The sequence below is a fragment of the Schistocerca piceifrons genome, chromosome 2, assembly GCF_021461385.2.
Source record: "Schistocerca piceifrons isolate TAMUIC-IGC-003096 chromosome 2, iqSchPice1.1, whole genome shotgun sequence".
Taxonomy (NCBI): Eukaryota; Metazoa; Arthropoda; class Insecta; order Orthoptera; family Acrididae; genus Schistocerca; species Schistocerca piceifrons.
In genome coordinates, this window is record NC_060139.1 from 338,514,300 (window position 1) to 338,538,413 (window position 24,114).

The following is a 24,114-nucleotide window of genomic DNA, read 5'->3' on the forward strand; positions in this document are numbered from 1 at the left end:
TCATATTTCAGTCTGACTTTTGTCTCCAATAATTCCTATGAATGTTCATTGTTCCTACCCTTTATCATTCATGCCTTCCTTCAACCATACCATAGCATCTGCATTACACTGTCTGAAATCTCTTATCTCCTTTCACCAGGCCATCTTGATAGCTACTCTAAACTTAGTAATTATACTTAATTATATGTTTAATGTCCTTTGTATTGTTATCTGGAATGCCTTTCTGCCTCACATTTTATGGGTTTGTTTTATACCAGTGTTGTTGTTGTGGTCTTCAGTTCTGAGACTGGTTTGATGCAGCTCTCCATGCTACTCTATCCTGTGCAAGCTTTTTCATCTCCCAGTACCTACTGCAACCTACATCCTTCTGAATCTGCTTAGTGTATTCATCTCTTGGTCTCCCTCTACGATTTTTACCCTCCACGCTGCCCTCCAATACTAAATTGGTGATCCCTTGATGCCTCAGAACATGTCCTACCAACCGATCCCTTCTTCTGGTCAAGTTGTGCCACAAACTTCTCTTCTCCCCAATCCTATTCAATACTTCCTCATTAGTTATGTGATCTACCCATCTAATCTTCAGCATTCTTCTGTAGCACCACATTTCGAAAGCTTCTATTCTCTTCTTGTCCAAACTATTTATCGTCCATGTTTCACTTCCATACATGGCTACACTCCATACGAATACTTTCAGAAATGACTTCCTGACACTTAAATCAATACTGGATGTTAACAAATTTCTCTTCTTCAGAAACGCTTTCCTTGCCATTGCCAGCCTACATTTTATATCCTCTCTACTTCGACCATCATCAGTTATTTTGCTCCCCAAATGGCAAAACTCCTTTACTACTTTAAGTGCCTCATTTCCTAATCTAATTCCCTCAGCATCACCCGACTTAATTAGACTACATTCCATTATCCTCGTTTTGCTTTTGTTGATGTTCATCTTATATCCTCCTTTCAAGACACTGTCCATTCCATTCAACTGCTCTTCCAAGTCCTTTGCTGTCTCTGACAGAATTACAATGTCATCGGCGAACCTCAAAGTTTTTATTTCTTCTCCATGAATTTTAATACCTACTCCGAATTTTTCTTTTGTTTCCTTTACTGCTTGCTCAATATACAGATTGAACAACATCGGGGAGAGGCTACAACCCTGTCTTACTCCCTTCCCAACCACTGCTTCCCTTTCATGTCCCTCGACTCTTATAACTGCCATCTGGTTTCTGTACAAATTGTAAATAGCCTTTCGCTCCCTGTATTTTACCCCTGCCACCTTTAGAATTTGAAAGAGAGTATTCCAGTCAACATTGTCAAAAGCTTTCTCTAAGTCTACAAATGCTAGAAACGTAGGTTTGCCTTTCCTTAATCTTTCTTCTAAGATAAGTCGTAAGGTCAGTATTGCCTCACGTGTTCCAGTGTTTCTACGGAATCCAAACTGATCTTCCCCGAGGTTGGCTTCTACTAGTTTTTCCATTCGTCTGTAAAGAATTCGTGTTAGTATTTTGCAGCTGTGACTTATTAAGCTGATAGTTCGGTAATTTTCACATCTGTCAACACCTGCTTTCTTTGGGATTGGAATTATTATATTCCTCTTGAAGTCTGAGGGTATTTCGCCTGTTTCATACATCTTGCTCACCAGATGGTAGAGTTTTGTCAGGACTGGCTCTCCCACGGCCGTCAGTAGTTCCAATGGAATATTGTCTACTCCGGGAGCCTTGTTTCGACTCAGGTCTTTCAGTGCTCTGTCAAACTCTTCACGCAGTATCATATCTCCCATTTCATCTTCATCTACATTCTCTTCCATTTCCATAATATTTTCCTCAAGTACATCGCCCTTGTATAGACCCTCTATATACTCCTTCCACCTTTCTGCTTTCCCTTCTTTGCTTAGAACTGGGTTTCCATCTGAGCTCTTGATATTCATACAAGTCGTTCTCTTATCTCCAAAGGTCTCTTTAATTTTCCTGTAGGCGGTATCTATCTTACCCCTAGTGAGATAGGCCTCTACATCCTTACATTTGTCCTCTAGCCATCCCTGCTTAGCCATTTTGCACTTCCTGTCGATCTCATTTTTGAGACGTTTGTATTCCTTTTTGCCTGTTTCACTTACTGCATTTTTATATTTTCTCCTTTCATCAATTAAATTCAATATTTCTTCTGTTACCCAAGGATTTCTACTAGCCCTCGTCTTTTTACCTACTTGATCCTCTGCTGCCTTCACTACTTCATCCCTCAAAGCTACCCATTCTTCTTCTACTGTATTTATTTCCCCCATTCCTGTCAGTTGCTCCCTTATGCTCTCCCTGAATCTCTGTACAACCTCTGGTTCTTTTAGTTTATCCAGGTCCCATCTCCTTAAATTCCCACCTTTTTGCAGTTTCTTCAGTTTTAATCTACAGGTCATAACCAATAGATTGTGGTCAGAGTCCACATCTGCCCCTGGAAATGTCTTACAATTTAAAACCTGGTTCCTAATACCAGTGTGTCTTAAAAATATGGTTGGGTTTCTGATCTTTATGGTTAATTGCAGAAATGTATTGCTTTTGCTCCAAATTATTAAAATTTATTTCTGTTCTGTTGTAGAAATACACTATCTTGCATTTATTCACATTTTAAGGTGGATTTCTGTAGTAAACCTCGTGTATACATTAAACTTGTTCTAGCTTCCCTAAAAATTACAACGTGATGGTACTGTAGTTTCCTGTTAGGCACTGCCTTGTCATCAGTCAGTGTATGCTACATTGTAAGTTATGTTGTTTGTATGTGCTAAAAATACCTATGAGACAAGTAGTTTTTTATCCAGCAGAAGATATCCAATGGCAGCTACAACTACAGTTGCTACCTGACAGTTAATCTACTAGATGAAGAGCTTTTGTGAACTTCTTGATACATTGTGATATTATGCCGAATACATCCATATTGCTCCTAGATGTTTTTTAATGTTGTCTACCCATCTTTCATTACACTACTGCATTGATCTACTCTTACACCTTGAAATGCAGAAAGCAGTTATGTGCTCCATCTATTGTCCCCTTGAAAAGGCTCTGAGAGGCAAACGATTCACCTTTGATACGATGTCCAACTGTATGTGCGGAACTGGTTAACATTGCAGTCCCGGGAATTTTATCAGACAGCCACTCATGGCTTTGTGTCATAATGGGTCAAGTGTCTCAAAAGCCAGGGTCAATACTCCTAACACACAGGTACTGGTTTCTGTAGCCGGACTGACTCTTACTCTCTTCCCTCGTAAGATACTCATAATTTTTTCTATCGGTGTATCACATCACTTTGGCATGACAGTTGGTGCATGGTTCATGGGAACAAATTCAGAGAAGTCAAACCTCTCCCAACAGTCTGGTCAACTTCCTCCCAGTCATCTCTTCGCCATGAGGACGTAATGTTAGCTCGGTTGCGAATAGGGCACTGCCGCTTTAGTCACCGCCACTTGTTGAGTGGTGATCCTGCACCCAGCAGTCCATTCTGTAGCCAGCCATTAACAGACAGACATTTCCTGATCCTCTGCCCCTATTTTAGCCACTTACATACCATATTTACTCGAATCTAAGCCGCACCTGAGAAATGAGACTCGAAATCAAAGAAAAAAATTTTTCCCAAATCTAAGCCACACCTGAAATTTGAGACTCGAAATTCAAGGGGAGAGAAAAGTTTTAGACCGCACCTCCAAATCGGAACGAAGTTGGTCCATTGTAACATCAGACACAATTTAGGTCGAATGGATGATGATACAGCTACAGTAGTTCGGTTCCAGTCGTAAGCTTAACAGTTAAGCTTTACCAAGTAGCCATCGCTATGTGTCAGGCACTCCATCCGTATTTATACGGGTACCCTTCCTTTTTCACGTGCTTTGTCTGGTTTGAATCAATTGCTTATTTTGCTTTGATCTGGTAAATGCTGTTCTCTTTGTTATAGGTGTTTACGTCACTCTAAGCTGAAAATGCGTTATTGTACTGTGTTTTGTGTTGTTCGTCACATTCTGATAATGAGTGTTTACGACCTGTCACCGCTCGCGGCATGGCTTCCTACCGCGGCTTACAATATATATATAAAAAAAAAGAGAGGAATTGTCTCGTAAGCAAAACAATGCCAAGAGACTGCTATTTGTTGTTACTTATACTGCTGCTTTCTTTGATAATGATCAACAAGAACCAAATAATAGACTGTGTATGATAGATACCGTATTTACTCGAATTTAAGCTGCACTCGAATCTAAGCTACACCTGAAAAATGAGATTCGAAATCGAGGAAAAAAAATTTTCCCGAATCTAAGCCGCACCAGAAATCTGAGACTCGAAATTCAAGGGGAGAGAAAAGTTTTAGCCCGCACCTCCAAATCGAAACAAAGTTGGTCCATTGTAATATCAGACACAATTTAGATCAAATGAATGACAATACAGCTACAGTAGTTTGGTTCGAGATGTAAAGCTTAGCAGTTAAGCTTTACCAGGTAGCTGTTGCTATGCGTCAGGCGCTCCGTCCGTATTTATACGGGTACCCTTCCTTTTTCACGTGCTTCGTCTGGTTTGAATCGATTGCTTATTTTTCTTTGATCTGATAAGTGCCATTTTCTTTGTTATAGGTGTGTACATCACTCAATGCTGAAAATGCATTACTGTACTGTGTCATGCATTGTTTGTCGCATTCTGATAATAAGTGTTTATGACCTGTCGCCGCTCGCGGCATGGCTTGCTTTTGTGTGCGCTACTGCCGCTTACAATTTTTTAAAAAAAGAGAGGAATCATCTCATTAGCGAAACAATGGCAAGAGAGTGCTATTTGTTGTTACTTACACTGCCGCTTTCTTTAATAATGATCAACAAGAACCAAATAATAGACTGCGTATGATAGATGATGTTCTGAACGAAAGTTTAGCGAAAATTTTTCTCTGTCTGAAAATCTTTGCAGATAATTAGAGACATCTTAGATTTAAAAATCTAATCAATTGCTGTGCTTCATTTCTGACTATATCACTATTCGCCATAAGAATGATACGAATAAAAAAAAATGACATGATATGTATATTCTTCCGCGTTTGCTGTTGTCTCACTCTAGTTTCGAGGTTTATTAGGCAGGCAGGATTTAAATGAGATAGCAGCAAATACGAAAGAATACATGGCAAAATGTTTACTTTATTCTACCTTTCCTTTTAATTTATTTACTGACGCAGAGGTTTTGGCGCCAGTATTTATCTTTGTGACTGCAAGCATGCCTGTGTAGCGCTACACGTATTACACGGCAGAAGTTAATTGTGGCAGCACCTACCAACATTTTTCAGACCTTCTGCTTACTTTGCACTCGATTCTAAGCCGCAGGCTGGTTTTTTGGATTTAAAAAACCAGAGAAAAAGTGCGGTTTAGATTCGGGTAAATAGGGTATCAGGGTCAGGCTGCCACCCACTTTTCCAGACATTTTAGTGGATGATGTGCAAGCTGTGGCTCATGTTTTAAGTTTTTTAAAAAGCAGTAATATGACAAATGAGATTTGATTTCTACCTGGTGACTCCGGTGTCTTGTCGGCATCTTTTAGATACTCTTCTGTAACATCTTGACGTTTTAGATTTGTTTTTTCTTCCTTTCTGTATTGGACTTGGAAACGGTTTTTTACCCTCGCGGTCCCAGCATTCTATGGTTCTATAATGGGCGCATATGACCTTAGACATTTTGCGCCATACCCCATACCCCCCCCCCCCCCCCCTCCCCAAAAAAAAAACTGATTTCTGTAATTATGTCTCCGGCTTGTTTCTTTTTGAATGGCCCTTATAATAAGCATAATGTATTATTAGAACACTTGTTGGGAATTCCTGGAATCAATATGTTTGATCTTTCTGAATATGATATTATGTCATATTACTGCACAAACAGTAAAAGGAATAGGAACGACTGCATACAGAAAAATAGGACTTTATTTGCAGTTGGTATAACTTGTAACATATTGTAGTGAACAGATCTTTAAATGTTGCAGCACAAATGTGTGTCTGGAAACACATAAGCCAGTGCTGTTGACAGCTTGGAGGCTGCCAGCAGGATGAATCTGAAGTAATGAGAGTGGTTTATAAATTTGGGAGTTAATTGGAGACATTCTATTTGTGGTGGCTTCCATATCAACCACCTGCTATACTCTTAATATTCTACAGAATATGTGAGTTAAGTGTATGTTGGCCTCCTATTGTATACAAAGTACGTATAAAGGTTACATGAAATTAATGTATTTATATCTCGTTAAGAGAGCCTGCCACAATTTGCACCAAATCTGTTGTAGCAACCTAAGGCCGATATTACCCTATAATATTTCTTTTTCAATGTTGATACGTCAAATGTTCAAGAAATTTGATAGTGTAATCTCACCTTTTGTCAAAGAAATATTATCAAATCTAGGGCCTTGCCATAAATTTGACCATAAGTCGTTTGTCTTCTGTTCACTGCTGTGTGAAATGTAATCACTTGAAGTGCTGACATCACTACAGCTATTTGAAGTCTCTAGTGTGATAGTAAACATGGCTGCAAAGTTTAGTTGTCTGTTCCTTCAACTCATTATAATAACCTTGCTTCGACAGAGATGGGGGGGTGAGCAAGGGGTACAACACACACTATTAATCGTGTGCCAGTAGCTTATGCTGCAGGTGACTTCAAATCCACAATCGCAGCAACAGCCATCAACATCTACATCAGGAAACACAAAGGCAACTTTTCAGCAAGTCAGAATAGACGACACACATTAAAATTCCCCCCTGCGGGTCCGGGGTAAGAATAGGCCCGAGGTATTCCTGCCTGTCGTAAGAGGCGACTAAAAGGAGTTTCAACCGTTTCGGCCTTCCATGTGATGGTCCCCCCCCCCTTGGGGTTTGACCTCCATTTTTCAAAATTCTACAGAAGTACGAGCCTTTTGGGGAAGGACGCCTTACGTGGTGTATCACTGGTCCTCAGTGCACTAAGACCTTGGCACTCAGCATTGTAACGGCGTTGTAACCACACCCACTATTCCTCAAATTGGGCCTAAACGCCTGATGGGTTGCACAAGTTACGCCCATAGTGCGTCCCCATCTGCACTTATGATCATGATGGGCTTTCCATGGCACCCGAAAACCAGCACGGTAGCCAGCCCGTTGTGGTGGGGTCGTCATGTACCGTCTAGGTTGTAGCCCCCTGACAACACAGGGATCATACTGACGATACCTGAGCTGCACCCTCCCCACGTTGGCCAAGGAGTAGATGCCCGTCTCCTTGGGGCATCAGGACTCCCGGCAACGGTCATCCTGCCAGGTGGCCCTTGCTGAGGCTGGGTGGCGCCCGTGGGGAGAGCCCCTGGTCGGAGTGGGTGGTATCGGGGCGGACGTTTCGCAGATGAAACGTCAACATGTATCAGGTCGATCTGCGGCAGAGTCTTCTAAAAAGAAAGTTACTGTATCTGGTTCTGGTTCTCCTGCCTTTCCCCCTTGGCCACTCCCTGGGAGGAAGGACAGGCCCGCCGGCTTGGGGCAAAGTACTTCCCCCGCTATTTAGTCTGTTCTCGGACCGATGGGGGGATGTTCGCCACCTCCAAGCCCATGTTCTTTGTCCAGCACATCGAGGATATCTTCGGGGAAATCGAGGCTCTCAGTAAAATGCGTTCGGGGTCCGTTCTTATAAAGACCACCTCCACAACACAGTCGGCGACTAGGGGACATCCCAGTGTCCATTGTCCCGCATCTGGCACTGAATAGGACGCAGGGGGTTATTTTTCATCGGGACCTCCTGCTGCAATCTGATGAGGAGCTCAGGGCCAACCTGGAGCGCCGAGGTGTGCATTTCGTCCGGCGAGTCCAGCGCGGCCCCAAAGACAGTCGCATCGACACCGGGGCCTTTATCCTCGCCTTCTAGGGGGACGTTCTCCCAGAGAAGGTAAAGGTGATGTGCTACCGGTGCGACGTGCGACCTTACGTCCCGCCTCCTATGCGCTGCTTTTGGTGTTTGTGCTTTGGGCACATGTCGTCATGGTGTGAGGCTGAGCCCCTTTGTGGCGATGACTCGATGGAACAGGATCCGCCTCCCGCTGGTTGTAGCATTGTTCCCTCGAAACCTGGCCCTCCGCAGCCGTCGAGGTGACCAGCTCTTCACCCGTTTCGTTCCCCCTTTTTTCTGACAAGCGATGGCTTTGTTACATTGGAACATAAGAGGTATTCAATCTAATCGGGAGGAATTATAGCTGCTCCTCCACCTGCACTGTCCGCTCGTCCTTGGTCTCCAGGAAACCAAGTTGCGCCCAACTGACCGTATTGCTTTTCCCCACTATACCTCGGAGCGGTCTGACCTCACCTCTGTGGACGGTATTCCAGCTCATGGTGGGGTCATGTTGCTCGTTCGGGACGATGTCTATTACCATCCCATCCCATTGACCACCCCACTCCAAGCAATAGCTGTCCGTATTACTCTTTCTGCCTTTCCTTTTTCTGTTTGTACCGTCTACACTCCATCATCATCCGCAGTTAGTCGGGCTGACATGATGCACCTGATTGTTCAGCTTCCTCCGCCGTTTTTATTGTTTGGCAACTTCAATGCCCATCATCCCCTTTGGGGCTCTCCTGCATCCTGTCAGAGAGGCTCCCTCTTGGCGGATGTCTTCAACCATCTCAATCTTGTCTGCCTCAATACTGGCACCCCGACTTTCCTCTCGGACTCTACTCATACCTACTCCCACTTGGACCTCTCGATCTGTTCTACCACTCTTGCCCATCGGTTCGAGTGGTATGTCCTTTCTGACACCTATTCGAGCGACCACTTCCCCTGTGTCGTTCGTCTCCTGCACCACACCCCATCCCCACGTCCTTCGAGCTGGAACATACCGAAAGCTGACTGGGGACTTTACTCCTCCCTGGCCACCTTTCCGGACCACGATTTTCTCAGTTGTGACAGTCAGGTCGAATACCTCACAGCTGTTATCATCAATGCTGCCGAACGTTCCATTCCTCGTACTACCTCTTCTTCACGTCGCGTTTCCGTCCCCTGCTGGAATGAGGCTTGTAGAGACGCTATCCGTGCTCGACGATGTGCTTTACGCACCTTTTGCTGCCATCCTACGTTGGCGAATTGTATTGGATACAAACGACTCCGAGCACAATGCCGTAGAGTCATCAAAGACAGCAAAAAAGCTTGTTGGGCCTCGTTCACCAGCTCCTTTAACAGCTTTACTCCCTCTTCTGTTGTCTGGGGTGGCCTGCGCTGGCTGTCGGGCATTAAGGCCCACTCCTCGGTACCTGGCCTGACGTCAGGTAATGAGGTCCTTGTTGATCCTGTGGATGTCTCCAACGCCTTCGGCCGCTTTTTCACGGAGGTTTCAAGCTCCGCCCATTACCACCCTGCCTTCCTTCCCAGGAAGGAGGCAGAAGAGGCTCAGCGACCTTCCTTCCACTCGCTGAATCTGGAAAATTATAATGCCCCCTTTACTATGCGGGAACTCGACCGTGCACTTGCACTGTCCCGGTCCTCTGCTCCGGGGCCAGATGCCATTCACGTTCAGATGCTGGCACACCTTTCTCCGGCAGGCAAAAGCTTCCTTCTTCGTACCTACAATCGCGTCTGGACCGAAGGTCAAGTCCCCATGCGTTGGCGTGACGCCGTCATTGTTCCTATACCCAAACCCGGGAAGGATAGACACCTTCCCTCTAGTTACCGCCCCATTTCTCTTACAAGCTGTGTCTGTAAGGTGATGGAGCACATGGTTAACACTCGGTTGGTTTGGATTCTTGAATCTCGACGGATACTTACCAATGTTCGATGCGGCTTTCGTCGCTGCCGCTCCGCTGTTGACCACCTTGTGACCTTGTGGACATTCATCATGACCAACTTTTTGCGAAAGCGCCAAACAGTAGCTGTGTTCTTCGATTTGGAGAAGGCTTATGATACCTGTTGGAGAGGAGGTATCCTCCGCACTATGCACAGGTGGGGTCTACGCGGTCACCTGCCCCTTTTTATCGATTCCTTTTTAACAGATCGAAAGTTCAGGGTACGTGTGGGTTCCGTATTGTCCGACGTCTTCCTCCAGGAGAATGGAGTGCCTCAGGACTCCGTCTTGAGCGTAGCCCTTTTTGCCATAGCGATCAATCCAATTATGGATTGCATTCCACCTAATGTCTCAGGCTCTCTTTTTGTCGATGACTTTGCAATCTACTGCAGGGCCCAGAGAACATGCCTCCTGGAGCGCTGCCTTCAGCATTGTCTAGAGAGCCTATACTCATGGAGTGTGGCAAATGGCTTCCGGTTCTCTGAAGAGAAGACGGTTTGCATCAACTTTTGGCGATATAAAGCGTTCCTTCCGCCATCCTTACATCTCGGTCCCATTGTTCTCCCATTCGTGGAAACAACTCAGTTTCTAGGGCTCACACTGGACAGGAAACTTTGTTGGTCTCCGCACATCTCTTATTTGGCTGCCCGTTGTACACGTTCCCTAAATGTCCTCAGAGTTCTTAGTCGTTCATCTTGGGGAGCGGATCGCACTGTCCTGCTTCGCTTGTATCGGTCCATAGTCCGATCGAAGCTGGATTATGGGAGCCTCGTCTGCTCGGCCATCCCTCTTACGCCGTCTCAACTCCATCCACCATTAGCCATCTTGCGACTGGAGCATTCTACACTAGTCCCGTCGAGAGTCTTTATGCTGAAGCTGCTGAATTACCATTGACCTACCGGCGCGACGTACTGCTTTGTCGGTATGCCTGCCGGTTGTTGTCAATGCCCGACCACCCCTCTTATCAGTCCTTCTTCGCCGATTCTCTCGACCGTCAGTATGGGTTGTATGTGTATGCCCTGCTGCCCCCTGGAGTCCGCTTTCGTCGCCTGCTTCGACAATTGGATTTTGCCCTCCCTACCACCTTCAGAGAGGGTGAGAGCCCGACACCACCTTGACTCCAGACTCCGGTTCATATTTATCTCGACCTCAGCTCGCTCCCGAAGGAGGGTACTTCTGCTGCAGTGTATTGCTCACGGTTTGTCGAACTTCGTGCGCGACTTGCCAGTCACACCTTTATTTACACTGATGGCTCCAAAACTGACGATGGTGTCGGCTGTGCCTCTGCCGTCGGGTCCATCACTTTTAAATACCGGCTCCTCGACCAGTGTTCCAGCTTTACGGCCGAGCTTTTTGCTTTCTATCAGGCCGTTCAGTATGCCCGCCGCCACCGCCATTTATCGTATGTACTCTGCTCTGATTCGCTCAGTGCTCTTCAGAGCGTTGGAGCTCCATATCCGGTCCATCCCTTGGTGCAACGGATCCAGCAGTCCCTCCATTCTTTTGCTGATGATGGCTCTCCTGTCAGCTTTCTGTGGGTTCCCGGCCATGTAGGAGTGCCTGGGAATGAGGCTGCTGATGCTGCAGCCAAGGCTGCAGTCCTCCTGCCTCAGCCAGCCTCCCGTTGTCTCGCCATCAGACATTAGTAGGGTTGTTCGTAAGAGGCTTGTGTCGTTGTGGTGGGATACTTGGTCATCACTTCAAGGAAACAAGCTCCGGTCAGTAAAACCGTTCCCAACTGCTTGGACAACCTCCTCCCGGCCGTCTCGGCGAGGAGAGGTCCTTCTGACCAGGTTGCGGATTGGGCATTGCCGGTTTAGCCACAGCTACCTGCTCTCCGGTGACCCAGCCCCGCAGTGCCCTTGTGGTCATGCCTTGACAGTGCGCCATGTTTTATTGTCGTGTCCCCGTTTTAGTCCATCTCGTGTTGTCCTGTCTCTGCCATCTACTTTACAGGATATTTTAGCTGATGACGCTCGAGCAGCTGCTCGTGTTCTTCGTTTTATTACTTTGACTGGCTTGTCCAAAGACATATAACTTTTTCACTTATTTTATCTGCATCTTTGTAAGAACTTTCTGGTGCCCCCCCCCCCCCCCCCCTTGAGTTTTACTAGATTCTATGTGCTCTAACAATTGTGACTGGGTGCTAATGACCTCAGTAGGGAGGAAAAAAAAAAAAAAAACACACACACACATTAAAATTAAAAAAATAATTCTTAGCTCTCCATTCTAGTTTGTCTAGTTCTGAACTTTGGATGCCACAAGTTAAAAAGTGCTTCATCTCTTTCGTAATTTTCATTAATCTTGTATTAGTTCGGACACTAATTCTGTTAATTACATTATTCAAAAGTAAAAATAGTTCTTAATACCCATAAAGTTCTGTAAACATTTATTTATCTTAAGATATTCGTCCTTCAGTGCTTTATAAATAACTTCACACGTTTCTGAAATTATTTTGGTTAATGTGTGCTGTGGTATTTATGTGCTGTAAAGTAAATAAGATTAGCTTTGTGTTATGGTGAACCTTTCTTCTATACGTATAGCGTTACTCAAGTGTTTCTGGACATACAGCATTACTCAAGTGAGTATTCTGCTCTGTAATATTAGGAGTCACTTTACTGGGCAAATAGTGAAATGCGCTCTCTTCCATTCATGAGTAATTTGTACAAGACTTAATGTCTTCCACTTGCAGCTCTCTTAATAAATTTTGATGAATGTTTTTATTATCTCAACATAAGATCGACAGCTTCAGGCAAATATGTTTACTTTTTTCCGCCACTTCCCTTCCAAATGCACACACAATGCAATTGTGGTACATGCAATTGCAGCACATAATAACCAGTTATTGTTGTCTGCCATCTTGAACTTTTTAGTGCCACGTGAGAGATCTGTGTCAAAGAAATTTGACAAATATTTGAGCGTATTTCTTTGTCCAAGAAACATGGTAGTGTAATACTGGCCTAACTAAGACCATGTATGAAAGCTGAGCTCATATGTGTTCAATGAGCAGTTTTTATAGGGCATTTAGTTCTTGATTTCTCCAGTTGTCTACTCTTCGGCTGGTGGAAAAGGCAGTTTCCTAAAATTAGTGTTATTTGACCAAGCAATGAGGAAAAGCACTTCCTTTCCTCTGAAGATGGCATGGAAGATGTATGGAGTAGAACTGTCACAAAAGTAGCTGCCAATATTTGTTGTGTTGTGGTAAAAAGAATATTGTGGATGAAAGAATTGCATTCTTAAACAGTAGTAAGAAAAGATTTGCAGGTTCTATCAATCACCCACTATCCTTTGATAATTGTGATCGTAATGTAAGCCAGTGTGAAATTTCTGGCAACACAGATTGTCATTAATTAAGAAAGATGGATGTGTTTCGTAAATAACAGTGTTTCTGCAAAAATTAAAGCACAGATTCCTGACTTGCTTTCACATAAGTTTAGATTCTCTGTCCACAGGTGGACCTTTTCATATAATGTAACTTTCTTTTACAATATTGCAATTACATAACATTACTTCTCATATTACAGTCATAAATATAGACCTATGTCTTACAGAGTTAGTTGTGAAGTAAGTTGTACAGTCATTGCTTTCTGTATGTACACACTTTCTAAGAATATTTTATAGTTATTGCAAGGAGTGTGTCATGCTTGCAGGTGCTTCGCTGTACTGTTCCCATCTGTGGTAAAGCACTCTGTAGAGTTTTGAAAGCTTATATTTTGTTTAGGGGTAAAATGAGTGTATACAGTACCAGACATCACTTATAGAGAAAACCCACAGTTGGTAATATCAAGCCTTAAATTATTTCCCCAGATTAAAGCTGCAAATGAAAATTGGATTTCATGCTACAATAATAGTCAACAAAGTATCTCGGACCGAAAAATCATTAATGATTTACTTGTAAAAGCAATAGCAAATGTTTTACATGACCTTGATGGTCAAATACTGACATTAAAAATGTAGCGTGGTTATGTTAAGATGATAAAAACATTGTACAACATAATCCCAATCAATGACTCAGTCAGGAGTTAGAGAAAAAGCGTTGCAACAAGGTTTATGTAAACCTCTACAGTATTACACACTTTGTGGTCACCTAAAGTAAAAGATGTAGGGACAAGAAATAGATCTGATGAGTGACATTAAAATAGCTTGTCAGGGACACAGAGCTATAATTCAAGGACCAGGATGCAGTTGAGAGCAAAAATCCATATATAAATTTATAGCTGTATTCATTTTTGAAAGTTAGTGTTTTTAAAATGGCAATAATATATCATTGCCTTCATTTTTATTTTCTAGGTGTTATTCTTATTAAAAAGGCTGGTGATGGATCCAAGAAAATAAAGGGCTGTTGGGATTCAATTCATGTGGTTGAAGTTCAAGAGAAGACAAGAAATGCACATTACAAACTTACATCCACTGCAATGCTGTGGCTCCAGACAAATAAGACTGGTTCAGGAACCATGAACTTAGGAGGAAGTCTCACAAGACAGGTATGTGATTGTGGTGTAAAACCTGTATTAATTACTGCTGTTAAAAACATGAAGTTGTATGGAATTTATTAGCCCCATTTGCAATATCATTAGTTGAAGCAATGTTGTCTATACCAAATTAAAAACATAAGGATTTTTATGCTTCAAACTCACTCAAAACCTTTTTTGTTATGCTCTTATTATGTTGCATTTCCAAATAACCAGCATCCTTATTCTCTTTTTCCTCACCTTCACTTGTCTTTGCCGCTGTTAATTGTTAGTACTGATAGTTTAAGATTACAGCAGCTCTGTTAACTGATTTCTTTGTTTCTTTAAACTTTCTGTGTTATTGTTGCCTTTATTCCTTCGCCTGTAACCGACAAGGGCTTCTTGTACTAGAACTAGGTTCTCCCATATGTTTTCGCCCTCTCTAGGACATTGGTCAAGACCGCGAATGCATGCAGTGCTTGGTGACAGTTTTCAGACTATGTAAATATTAAATAATTTTGCACTGCTGCTGTTGTTACAGTTTAATAATGTCCTGGTCATAAAGAGTTCTCCTGTCCTTCAAAAGAACCTTGGTTCCAATAAGACCCATTTGGAGACCCAAGCTTGCTCATTGGTGATAATTGCCCTCCTTCATTGTTAACAGAAACTGGTTGCAAATAAGAGAATGATCATTTAGCTTTCCCATTGAACAAAAAGGGAGGTGTGGGGTAGGGGAAAGGATAGTTGACTGGAGGGAGGAAGAAGCATCGAGGTAAATGAATGGCAATGTATCACTAGGGATTGAAATGTTTTCAAACCCCGCCACACAAGAATGCATCAACCACCTTATCTGTGGAGGAGGAGAATTGATGTTGCTAACAGGATCTAGCTGAGGTTGTAGGACATGAACTTTGTATGCAGTGCATTACACAAAAATGCACGCTAACCACATAAAATACACTTTATCTAACCCAAGTATCATCTATTCACACTCCATTTCAGTGTAAGTGGTAGGTAGTGATGTAGTCAAGGCTGCAGATATTAGAAGTTTTACAAAATGCTGTGGCTTAAACATCAGCATTTTGAATAACCTAAGGTGTGTGTCATCCACATTGCATTGAATGATGCACTGGAGAATAATAAATGCAAAACCTACATTGCAGTGTTAATGTGAAGTAGAGTAATTGAAAGCTCCTGTTTGTGAACTGTACGGGTACTAAAAATGTCTCTGAAATTGGCTGACCTTGAAAGCATTTGCATAATAGGTGACAGCTTTTTGGTTGGACCTAATATATCAATGCTGCTTGCCATTGTTTTTTCTTCTTTGCTCCTTTTCCAGTTGTAAGGACACTTTTGGAAAAAACAACATTAATCAAAAAAGGATTTGACTGTATATGCTTTCCTCTCACATTCTTCATAAATAAAGGCCTTGGGGAAAGCTCTGTCCAGACATCAGTTTCATTTATGATATAAATGAGGAAAGCACACAAACAGTGTGATCAAATTGGAATTGGATAAATGTTAAATCATTTTTGGTTACTGATAACGGAGTCATTCTTAGAGAATGAAATATTGAAATGAAATGGAAGATGTGATCAGCATGCTTGCAGAAGAATGTGGTATCCATAGAGTAATTCTTATAATCTAAAATTTATCAACACACACACACACAACACACACAACACACACACACACACACACACACACACACACACACACAGAGAGAGAGAGAGAGAGAGAGAGAGAGAGAGAGAGAGAGAGATATATATATATATTATGGTTTTGATCTTGAAAGTACCACCACCACTATTCATTTTAGGGAATTTAAATTCTCACAAGACCTAATGGGGCAATTCCTGCTTTCTCTTGTCGATTTACTGGAATGTTTATAGTGACGGTGATCATTTTCCAATCACTCTTTCTTTGCCACACCAATGCCCATCAGAAACTCTATTTATTGGGACGTAAAGAATACTGATTGACATAGCTTCACTATTTCTTTAAATCCCAAACCTGTCTCCCAAGGAGGAAGTGAAGTAGTCTGTACACATACCATTACTATGATACTACTAATGGCAGAATCAGCACTCTGTCTTCCTTGTAGGCCACCTGTTGAATGTTGAAACAGTGAAATAGATCCAGATATAGAGACGCACACAAGAGCACTCGGGCAACATAAATGACATCCGTCAAGGTGTGGACACATCTTCAAAAGGCTCCATGTGCAGACCTGCTATATAATTGAAACCCATACATCCTTGTCACAAGTATGCGACAAACTGCACTGCCTTCACAGGCTCCAGTCATTATCTGGCATCCTACATATCCATCAGAATAGTGTCATTCAATCTGACACTTCCATTGTTGCTGAACAAATAGCAACACTCTTCACCCAAGCCACATCCTTAAAAGATGATCAGATATTGTTTACCTATTCTCAGATTATCAACCTTCAGAAGCATACAGTGACTGGGACCACCTCAGTGCTCTATGCACTGTGCCACAATAAAGGCCCAGATCCAGATAGCCAGATGCATAGTCAGATGCTATGTTATTTACCCCTAGAATACAAAGAACATATTCTTATAATAGGGAAACATTCCACGCGGGAAAAATATATTTAAAAACAAAGATGATGTGACTTACCATACGAAAGGGCTGGCAGGTCGATAGAAACACACACACACACACATACATACACACAAAATTCTAGCTTTTGCAACCAACGGTTGCTTCATCAGGAAAGAGGGAAGGAGAGGGAAAGACGAAAGGATGTGGGTTTTAAAGGAGAGGGTAAGGAGTCATTCCAATCCCGGGAGCGGAAAGACTTACCTTAGGGGGAAAAAAGGACGGGTATCCGCGCGCGCGAGCGCGCGCGCACACACACACACACACACACACACACACACACACACACACACACACACACACACACACACACACAGATATATATACATCTCTCCATCCACACATATACAGACACAAGCAGACATATTAAAAGGCAAAGAGTTTGGGCAGAGCTGTCAGTCGAGGCCTCGACTGACATCTCTGCCCAAACTCTTTGCCTTTTAATATGTCTGCTTGTGTGTGTGTGTGTGTGTGTGTGTGTGTGTGTGTGTGTGTGTGTGTGTGTGTGTGTGCGCGCGAGTGTATACCCGTCCTTTTTTCCCCCTAAGGTAAGTCTTTCCGCTCCCGGGATTGGAATGACTCCTTACCCTCTCCTTTAAAACCCACATCCTTTCGTCTTTCCCTCTCCTTCCCTCTTTCCTGACGAAGCAACCGTTGGTTGCGAAAGCTAGAATTTTGTGTGTATGTATGTGTCTGTTTGTGTTTCTATCGACCTGCCAGCGCTTTTGTATGGTAAGTCACATCATCTTTGTTTTTAAATATATTTTTCCCGCGTGGAATGTTTCCCTATTATATTCATATCATTAATTTGAACCCAACAATTACGTTTATTATTGTCACTGTTGTATTTCGAAATTTTTTGTCGTCTTATTTTCTTTTTCTGTTTTTTGCCAGTAGTTTCACTTTGTATTCACCTTCTCCTTTTTAGCGTAATCTACTATACAATTTTCTCCCGCCGATATATACTCAATAATACGTAATACGTAATAATACGTAACCTACTTCCAAACCATAACCAAAAAAATTTTTTCCCACTTTCGACACTACCGCCGCTACAAAATCCACCGTTTCTAGTTCACAAACAGTTCCTTTCACCTATTAAACAACCATTTCGGCTAGTTCTAATAACTTTCGCTTTATTTCCATTTCCGTTTTTTCACACAACATTGATCATTTTTAGCCGCTTCCCACAGGTTTTAACGTCATTATTTTCTTCGTCAGACAATTGTTAGCCTCATTCTCATAATCTGCCACCACAAAACCACTCCTTTTAATACATGGCCTCGACTGACATCTCTGCCCAAACTCTTTGCCTTTTAATATGTCTGCTTGTGTCTGTATATGTGTGGATGGATATGTGTGTGTGTGTGCGCGCGAGTGTATACCCGTCCTTTTTTCCCCCCTAAGGTAAGTCTTTCCACTCCCGGGATTGGAATGACTCCTTACCCTCTCCTTTAAAACCCACATCCTTTCGTCTTTCCCTCTCCTTCCCTCTTTCCTGATGAAGCAACCGTTAGTTGCGAAAGCTAGAATTTTGTGTGTATGTATGTGTCTGTCTGTGTTTCTATCGACCTGCCAGCGCTTTCGTATGGTAAGTCACATCAACTTTGTTTTTAAATGTAAAGAACATATTCTTTCACACATAATTGCCTCTGATAGGAGGGTGAGTTTTAAGCCACCAAAGAATCCTCACAAGTTGGACAGCTGTCACCCTATCTATCTGCTAAATGTTAATGTTATAAGCAAGTCTTTAGAACAAATGGTGAACACCCAACCTATTTGGATTCTTGAAACTAAAGGACTTCTTTTCAAATTTGTGTGAATTCAGGGAGGGCTGGTCTATCAGCATACCTGATTCACTAGAAAAGTCCATGTTCAGTTAGGCATTCTGTCTTCACTGCACACAGGCTCTGGCCTGAGTAACCATTTTCCTAATAGTAACTAAAGAATTTACAGACGCCATGGACCCTACAGTCTAAACATGTGTGTGATGTACTTCTGCTATCACTGAACACCCACCCACATGCAAGTTGTTATTGCTTAAAGAGCTACTTCAAGTAGAAGAAACTTTACTCTTTTTAGGGCAAGTGACTGATATTAATCTAACATGACTGCCTCATGTATTCCAGGTAAATCAGAAGTGCAAGGCAAAACATAGTGCACTACCCTGCCTCGGCAACACTTCCTTGGATGCTGGTCACACCACTCTTGTAGCAACTTCACAATTATTTCATACTATGCTGCTTAGACTTCGTAAGCTTCACCTGTGGATTCATAATGCCATGTGTGCTATGCTTTCAGATAAAGTTCACTGTGAGATCACACTCTTAATCGGTATCTTCCAAACAAGCCCTGTAGATATCAACCTGCTGGGGATATTGTCAATTTTGGTGTTATTTTTTGCTGATTTTGGTGATGTTTTGTTTTTGCCAATTTTGGTGCTGTATTTGCCGTCACATCATAGCCAGGTAATGGGAAATAAACTGTCATTTTAAGATTACACACAAACCTCAACCTTGAGAAAACAAAAAGTCAAAATGAAATTTTAGTGTTAAATAACTACCAGTTATAAATATTGGTTGTCCTCAGATTTGTCAACACTTTCCATGTGGGAAAATGACAAGTTCTGCGACATTTTGTGTTAGTTTTCACGTTATCATTTTCACGAAATTTTTCTGCACCTAATTGTATGCGACTTTTCTCAACCTTCTCTCAGCACACCCGCTTGGAGAATCCGTCACCCACAGCATCACCTAAATACATCCTTCAGACCAAAAGATTAATCAGACCCATCTATTCTGTGGTGAGTGTTTTGTTAGCCAGTGTGAGGTGGCAATGAGCAACATTCCCCACCACCGGAATGTAGTGTCTTCATTGGAGAACTAGTGACTATTTTGCAACCTGTTACATACATCTGCACCTCTTCTTAAGAGTTTTTTCTAATTTGGAGTGATGCACTGCCATCTCCAACACCCACTGGTATTGTTCATTCAAGACCATCTTACTAAATGCCAAAACACTAAAAGGCCAATCCTGTTTTTCTGGACCCCTAGCCATGTTAGAATTCCAGAAAAAAAAACTCATAGATCCTCTGGCCATGGAGGCTACCAAAGAGAATGTCTTGAGATTTAAAATACTGGGCCCTGACTTAGCTGATCCTATCCCAACAACTTCGAGTGACATGGAATAGGAAGTGATATGCTGTAGTTACCACCAACAAGCTGCCTACCATAAAGGATTTTGTAACTGCATGGATGTGTCTGCAGAATGTCCTGCCAGGAATCTACAATTCTTTACTAACCTCACTGGCTGCAAGAAGTTACCATGATTAAAACAATGGAAAATCCTGAATGGAATATTGACAACCACTGTGCTGTGTTCTATGTGGACATGACACCTAATAAGCTGTCTGCCTGCATGAATGACCACTGAAAAACTGTGGCCAAGAAACAGCTGGACTGATCAAACTACCCAGTGCATCATTCTTCATTTCAATGACAGCTTCACAGCCTATACCATCGTCATTCATCCTTCCTACCAACACCATCTTTTCTGAACTGCATGGGTGAGAACACTCCTTGAAATATATCTTATGTTCCCATAACCCTCTTGGCCTCAACCATCATCGCCTCCAGGGGCCGTGGCGCTGTTTGGCGGGTTCGTGCTAGGCTACAACAGGGCCCCAGCCTTTGCAGCACCTTTTCCCTTCCGTGTTGCATGTGTATCCTCTTGCTATTCTTTTTCCCCTCCCTTGGGGTACATGTCTGGGAAGTTGTTGGAAATATGTTCTGCACATTCAGACGCAGATATCAGAACAGTCTCTCCACTGTTTTTGTTCCTTTCTTTCTTTTTTTGTTTCCTTTCCTCTGATTCAGTGTTTGAGGTTCATCTATTTCTTCTTTGTCTCTGTGGACTCCTGAAGGCCAGTCCACACATCTGACGCGTAACAGGTGACTGGGTAATGCGTAATTCCCAACCCCGGTTTGACAGGTAGGGTTCGCAACTACCCCCCTGCTAAAGGCTAGGTGCAGGGAGGGGTGATTGCCTGAGGTGCTATCTTCCTAAATTGATGATTGATCCCTCTGTCAGGTGTTAACGGAGGTGTGACTTGAGGTCTGAACAATCACCTAAGGCGGGTGCACTCCCTTCTGAGAGGGGGCCCCCAGTTGGAACGAGCGCACCATCGGAGACACTGGCAGTTGTGTGGGACTTCCTTGCAATGAGCCAAACATAATCTTCTCAGTCTACATCTACTAAACATAAATGGAATAAGGCTAATGATTGAAAGACCCTCCCAGATACACCACAGTTCCTCGTGGTTTCACGTACTGAAGATGATCAGTCCTTTGCTGTGGTAAATCCATTTATTATTAGGAACGTTGATGCAATTGCTGGCCCTGTGAAATCCTGCTCTCATTTACATTCTCAAGCACAACTGCTTGCAGCTTCGCTCCTCCATGGCTATCCTGTTCGTGTTGAGGCCCATCAAAAACCAAATTCTTCCTGTGGTGTTACTTACTCTAGGCTGCTCATGGTCTGACTGAGGCAGAAATCCAAATATACACCTCCAATCAGTGCCGTTACAGTCCATTGGCTCACTTTTCATAGAGTGTTGATTCTGTCAAAGATCAAAGCAGGCTATGAAATTATCACAGTTGACCGTACATTCTGAACCCAATGCGCTGCAACCTGTGTCATCATTACAACCACACTTGAATGTCCTATCAACACCCGACCAAATGTGTAATCTGTGGTAGGGATGCTCACAACAGCGATTGTCCACCTCATTGTCCCCGCTGCATCAATTGCAACGGCGAGCATGCCACCTCCTCTAGAGATTGTCCCAGGTATCTCGTTGAGTAGGCTGTCCAGGAGATCCAGGTGAAGGAAAAAATTCCTTAACTGGTCGCTTACTAGTTGTTGGCTAGTTGGAAACCCTGCATTCTACCGTTCGGCACGTACAGTGCCGTTGTTCCTACATCTCGTTCCACGAAGGATATAGCCATGCAGACATGCAGTCTCAAATTCACACTGTGGTTGTGAAATCGCCGAGTGTCGTGGTAGCATCCCCGTCTCCTCCTCCAGCTGTGCAACAAGCCACCAAACTTTTGCCTCACAGGGTGAAATCAACTGCCACACAACCAGCAGGCCAGAAAGGAGAGAAGGAATACTCCCACGAGGACTTCCTACATCGCTCCAGCCAGCAGACATGTGAGTCTTCCTCTGACAGCTGGAAAGGCTCCAAGAAGCCAAACAAAGGCAAACGGTCTTCTCCTTCGACGACTCGGAGATCCTCTTAGACAGTGTCGCCACGCGATAGCATTGCTGGGCCGACTTCCATGTCACCACTGCACAGCACCAACTGTTTTTCTGCCGTGGACTCCACAGACCAACTGAAAGAGAATGCTGATGCCTCTGTAGACCTCAAGGAGCAGGATCCTCCAGCCTCTGTGCCCTGTAGCGTGAGTCTTCGAAGGCTGGAACTTGGCAGCCGTCAAGATGACATCCCTTCATTTTTTCCCTCCTCTCCTTTCTTCATTATTAACCCCCTTAAATGGAACATTTGCAGTCTTCGGTCCAACAAAGAGGACTTACAGCTGCTCTTAGAATCACAGTACCCTCTTTTACACTAGCCCGGGTGGGAGCCTGTATGCTGAAGCAGCCGAACTACCGCTGTCATACCGTCGTGACTTTCTCGTCAGCAGATACGCATGCCATTTGTCTGCCATGCCTGGCCACCTGTTGTACACCTCCTTCTTTGATGACTGTGAGTTTCACGACCTACACATGGAACTTCCTATAGTACCTTTGTGTGCAGTGATGGCTTTCAGACTGACCGTGGTGTCGGGTGTGCTTTCGTCATTGGCACTGACGATTTTTGGTATCTGCTTACGGAACACTGGTCAGTATTTACAGCAGAACTCTTCGCTGTCTCAGGCCATGCAGTACATCCAGGGACGAAGGTTTTTCAATTGTGTCATCTGCTCTGACTCTATCAGTAGCCTCCGGAGCCTCAGTGTGCTGTAAACTGTCCATCCCTAAGTGCAAAGGGTACAGGAAAGCTGTCACTTGCTAATTCTGCAAGGATCCACTGTGATGTTTACGTGGGTTCCTGGTTACATCTATCTGATGGGAAACGAGGCAGCTGTCATGGGTACAGTCCTCGTGCTTCAGCCCACTAGTTCTTCCACTACCTCCGATTATATCTGTATCTCCGCCTGTCAGCAGACAGTGTCACTTTGGCATCACCACTGTTCCTCCCTTTATGGGAACAAGCTCCAGGAATTAAGCCTCTCCCATCAGCTTGGATGACTACCTCTTGGTCCTCTTGCTGTGACATCATTTTAACTAGGTAGCATATCAGGCAATGGTTTTTTATCCATCACCATTTGTTATGTGGTACTCCCCCACCACTCTGTGCTCATTGCCCTCGACCTCTGACTGTTTGCCATTTCCTGATAGAATGCCCGTTTTTTTAACCACTTTTGTTCTCATTTATGTTTGCCATCTGAGTTATCTGTCATTTTAGGGAATGACTCGCAGGCTGTCGGCCACATTTTACTACTTATCCATCATAGTAATATGGCGAAGGACATTTAATCTTCAGTTTAGGACCTCTGTGGCATATTTTATGAACCTTTCTCAAAGTACCTGATTTTTAGCTGTCTTTCCTTTTGTCGCCTGCTTTTAAAAATAGGGTATGCAGTTCTGACATGGGAACAGATGACCTTAGTTGTTTTTGTGCCCTAAAACAAATGAAATTAGTCAGCCTTCATTAGTCACTGTCCTTCACCTGCCTGTCGCCTTCCCGTTCCTAGTCCAGCCCAAAACAGTCTTCGTGTCCACAAACACACTGTCTTTTTACTTCGCTCCTTTTCTATTCCCTCTACCCTTTGTTTAACCTCCCAATTACACTTAGCTGCACTACCCTCTTCCCACTCCCCTGCCCTGTTAGCCCTCCCCTTCCCACCCCGGCCTCCTCCTTAGCCCACCACCTGGATTGCTTCTCCCACCATGCACTGTAGCTCGCAGTCTGGCCCGGCAGCCATAGACTCTGGGGTTGTGCCAGTCTGCACCTCAGCATCTCCTCTATATGGTGAGTAGCAATTCACCCATTAATACGTTGTTAACAAAGTACTCCAGTGCACTGTAGTTGTGTTTTTCAGTGGCCACACTAAATGTTGTTCTGCCTTCACTGTGAAAAAGCAAATGCTGAACTCTGCCACCGCATCACCTCCCATTTTAGCTGATGTCGTCAA

At 43.5% G+C, this 24,114-nt stretch overlaps 1 protein-coding gene across 1 annotated transcript in view; it reads left to right on the top strand.

The window, feature by feature from the left end:
* Positions 1–24,114, top strand: part of LOC124777938 (F-actin-capping protein subunit beta) — a 49,773-nt gene that overhangs the window by 12,688 nt on the left and 12,971 nt on the right. Inside the window, exon 4 of the mRNA XM_047253489.1 lies at positions 14,067–14,260. Coding sequence (XP_047109445.1) covers positions 14,067–14,260 — 194 coding nt within the window. The remainder of the gene's footprint in view (positions 1–14,066; positions 14,261–24,114) is intronic.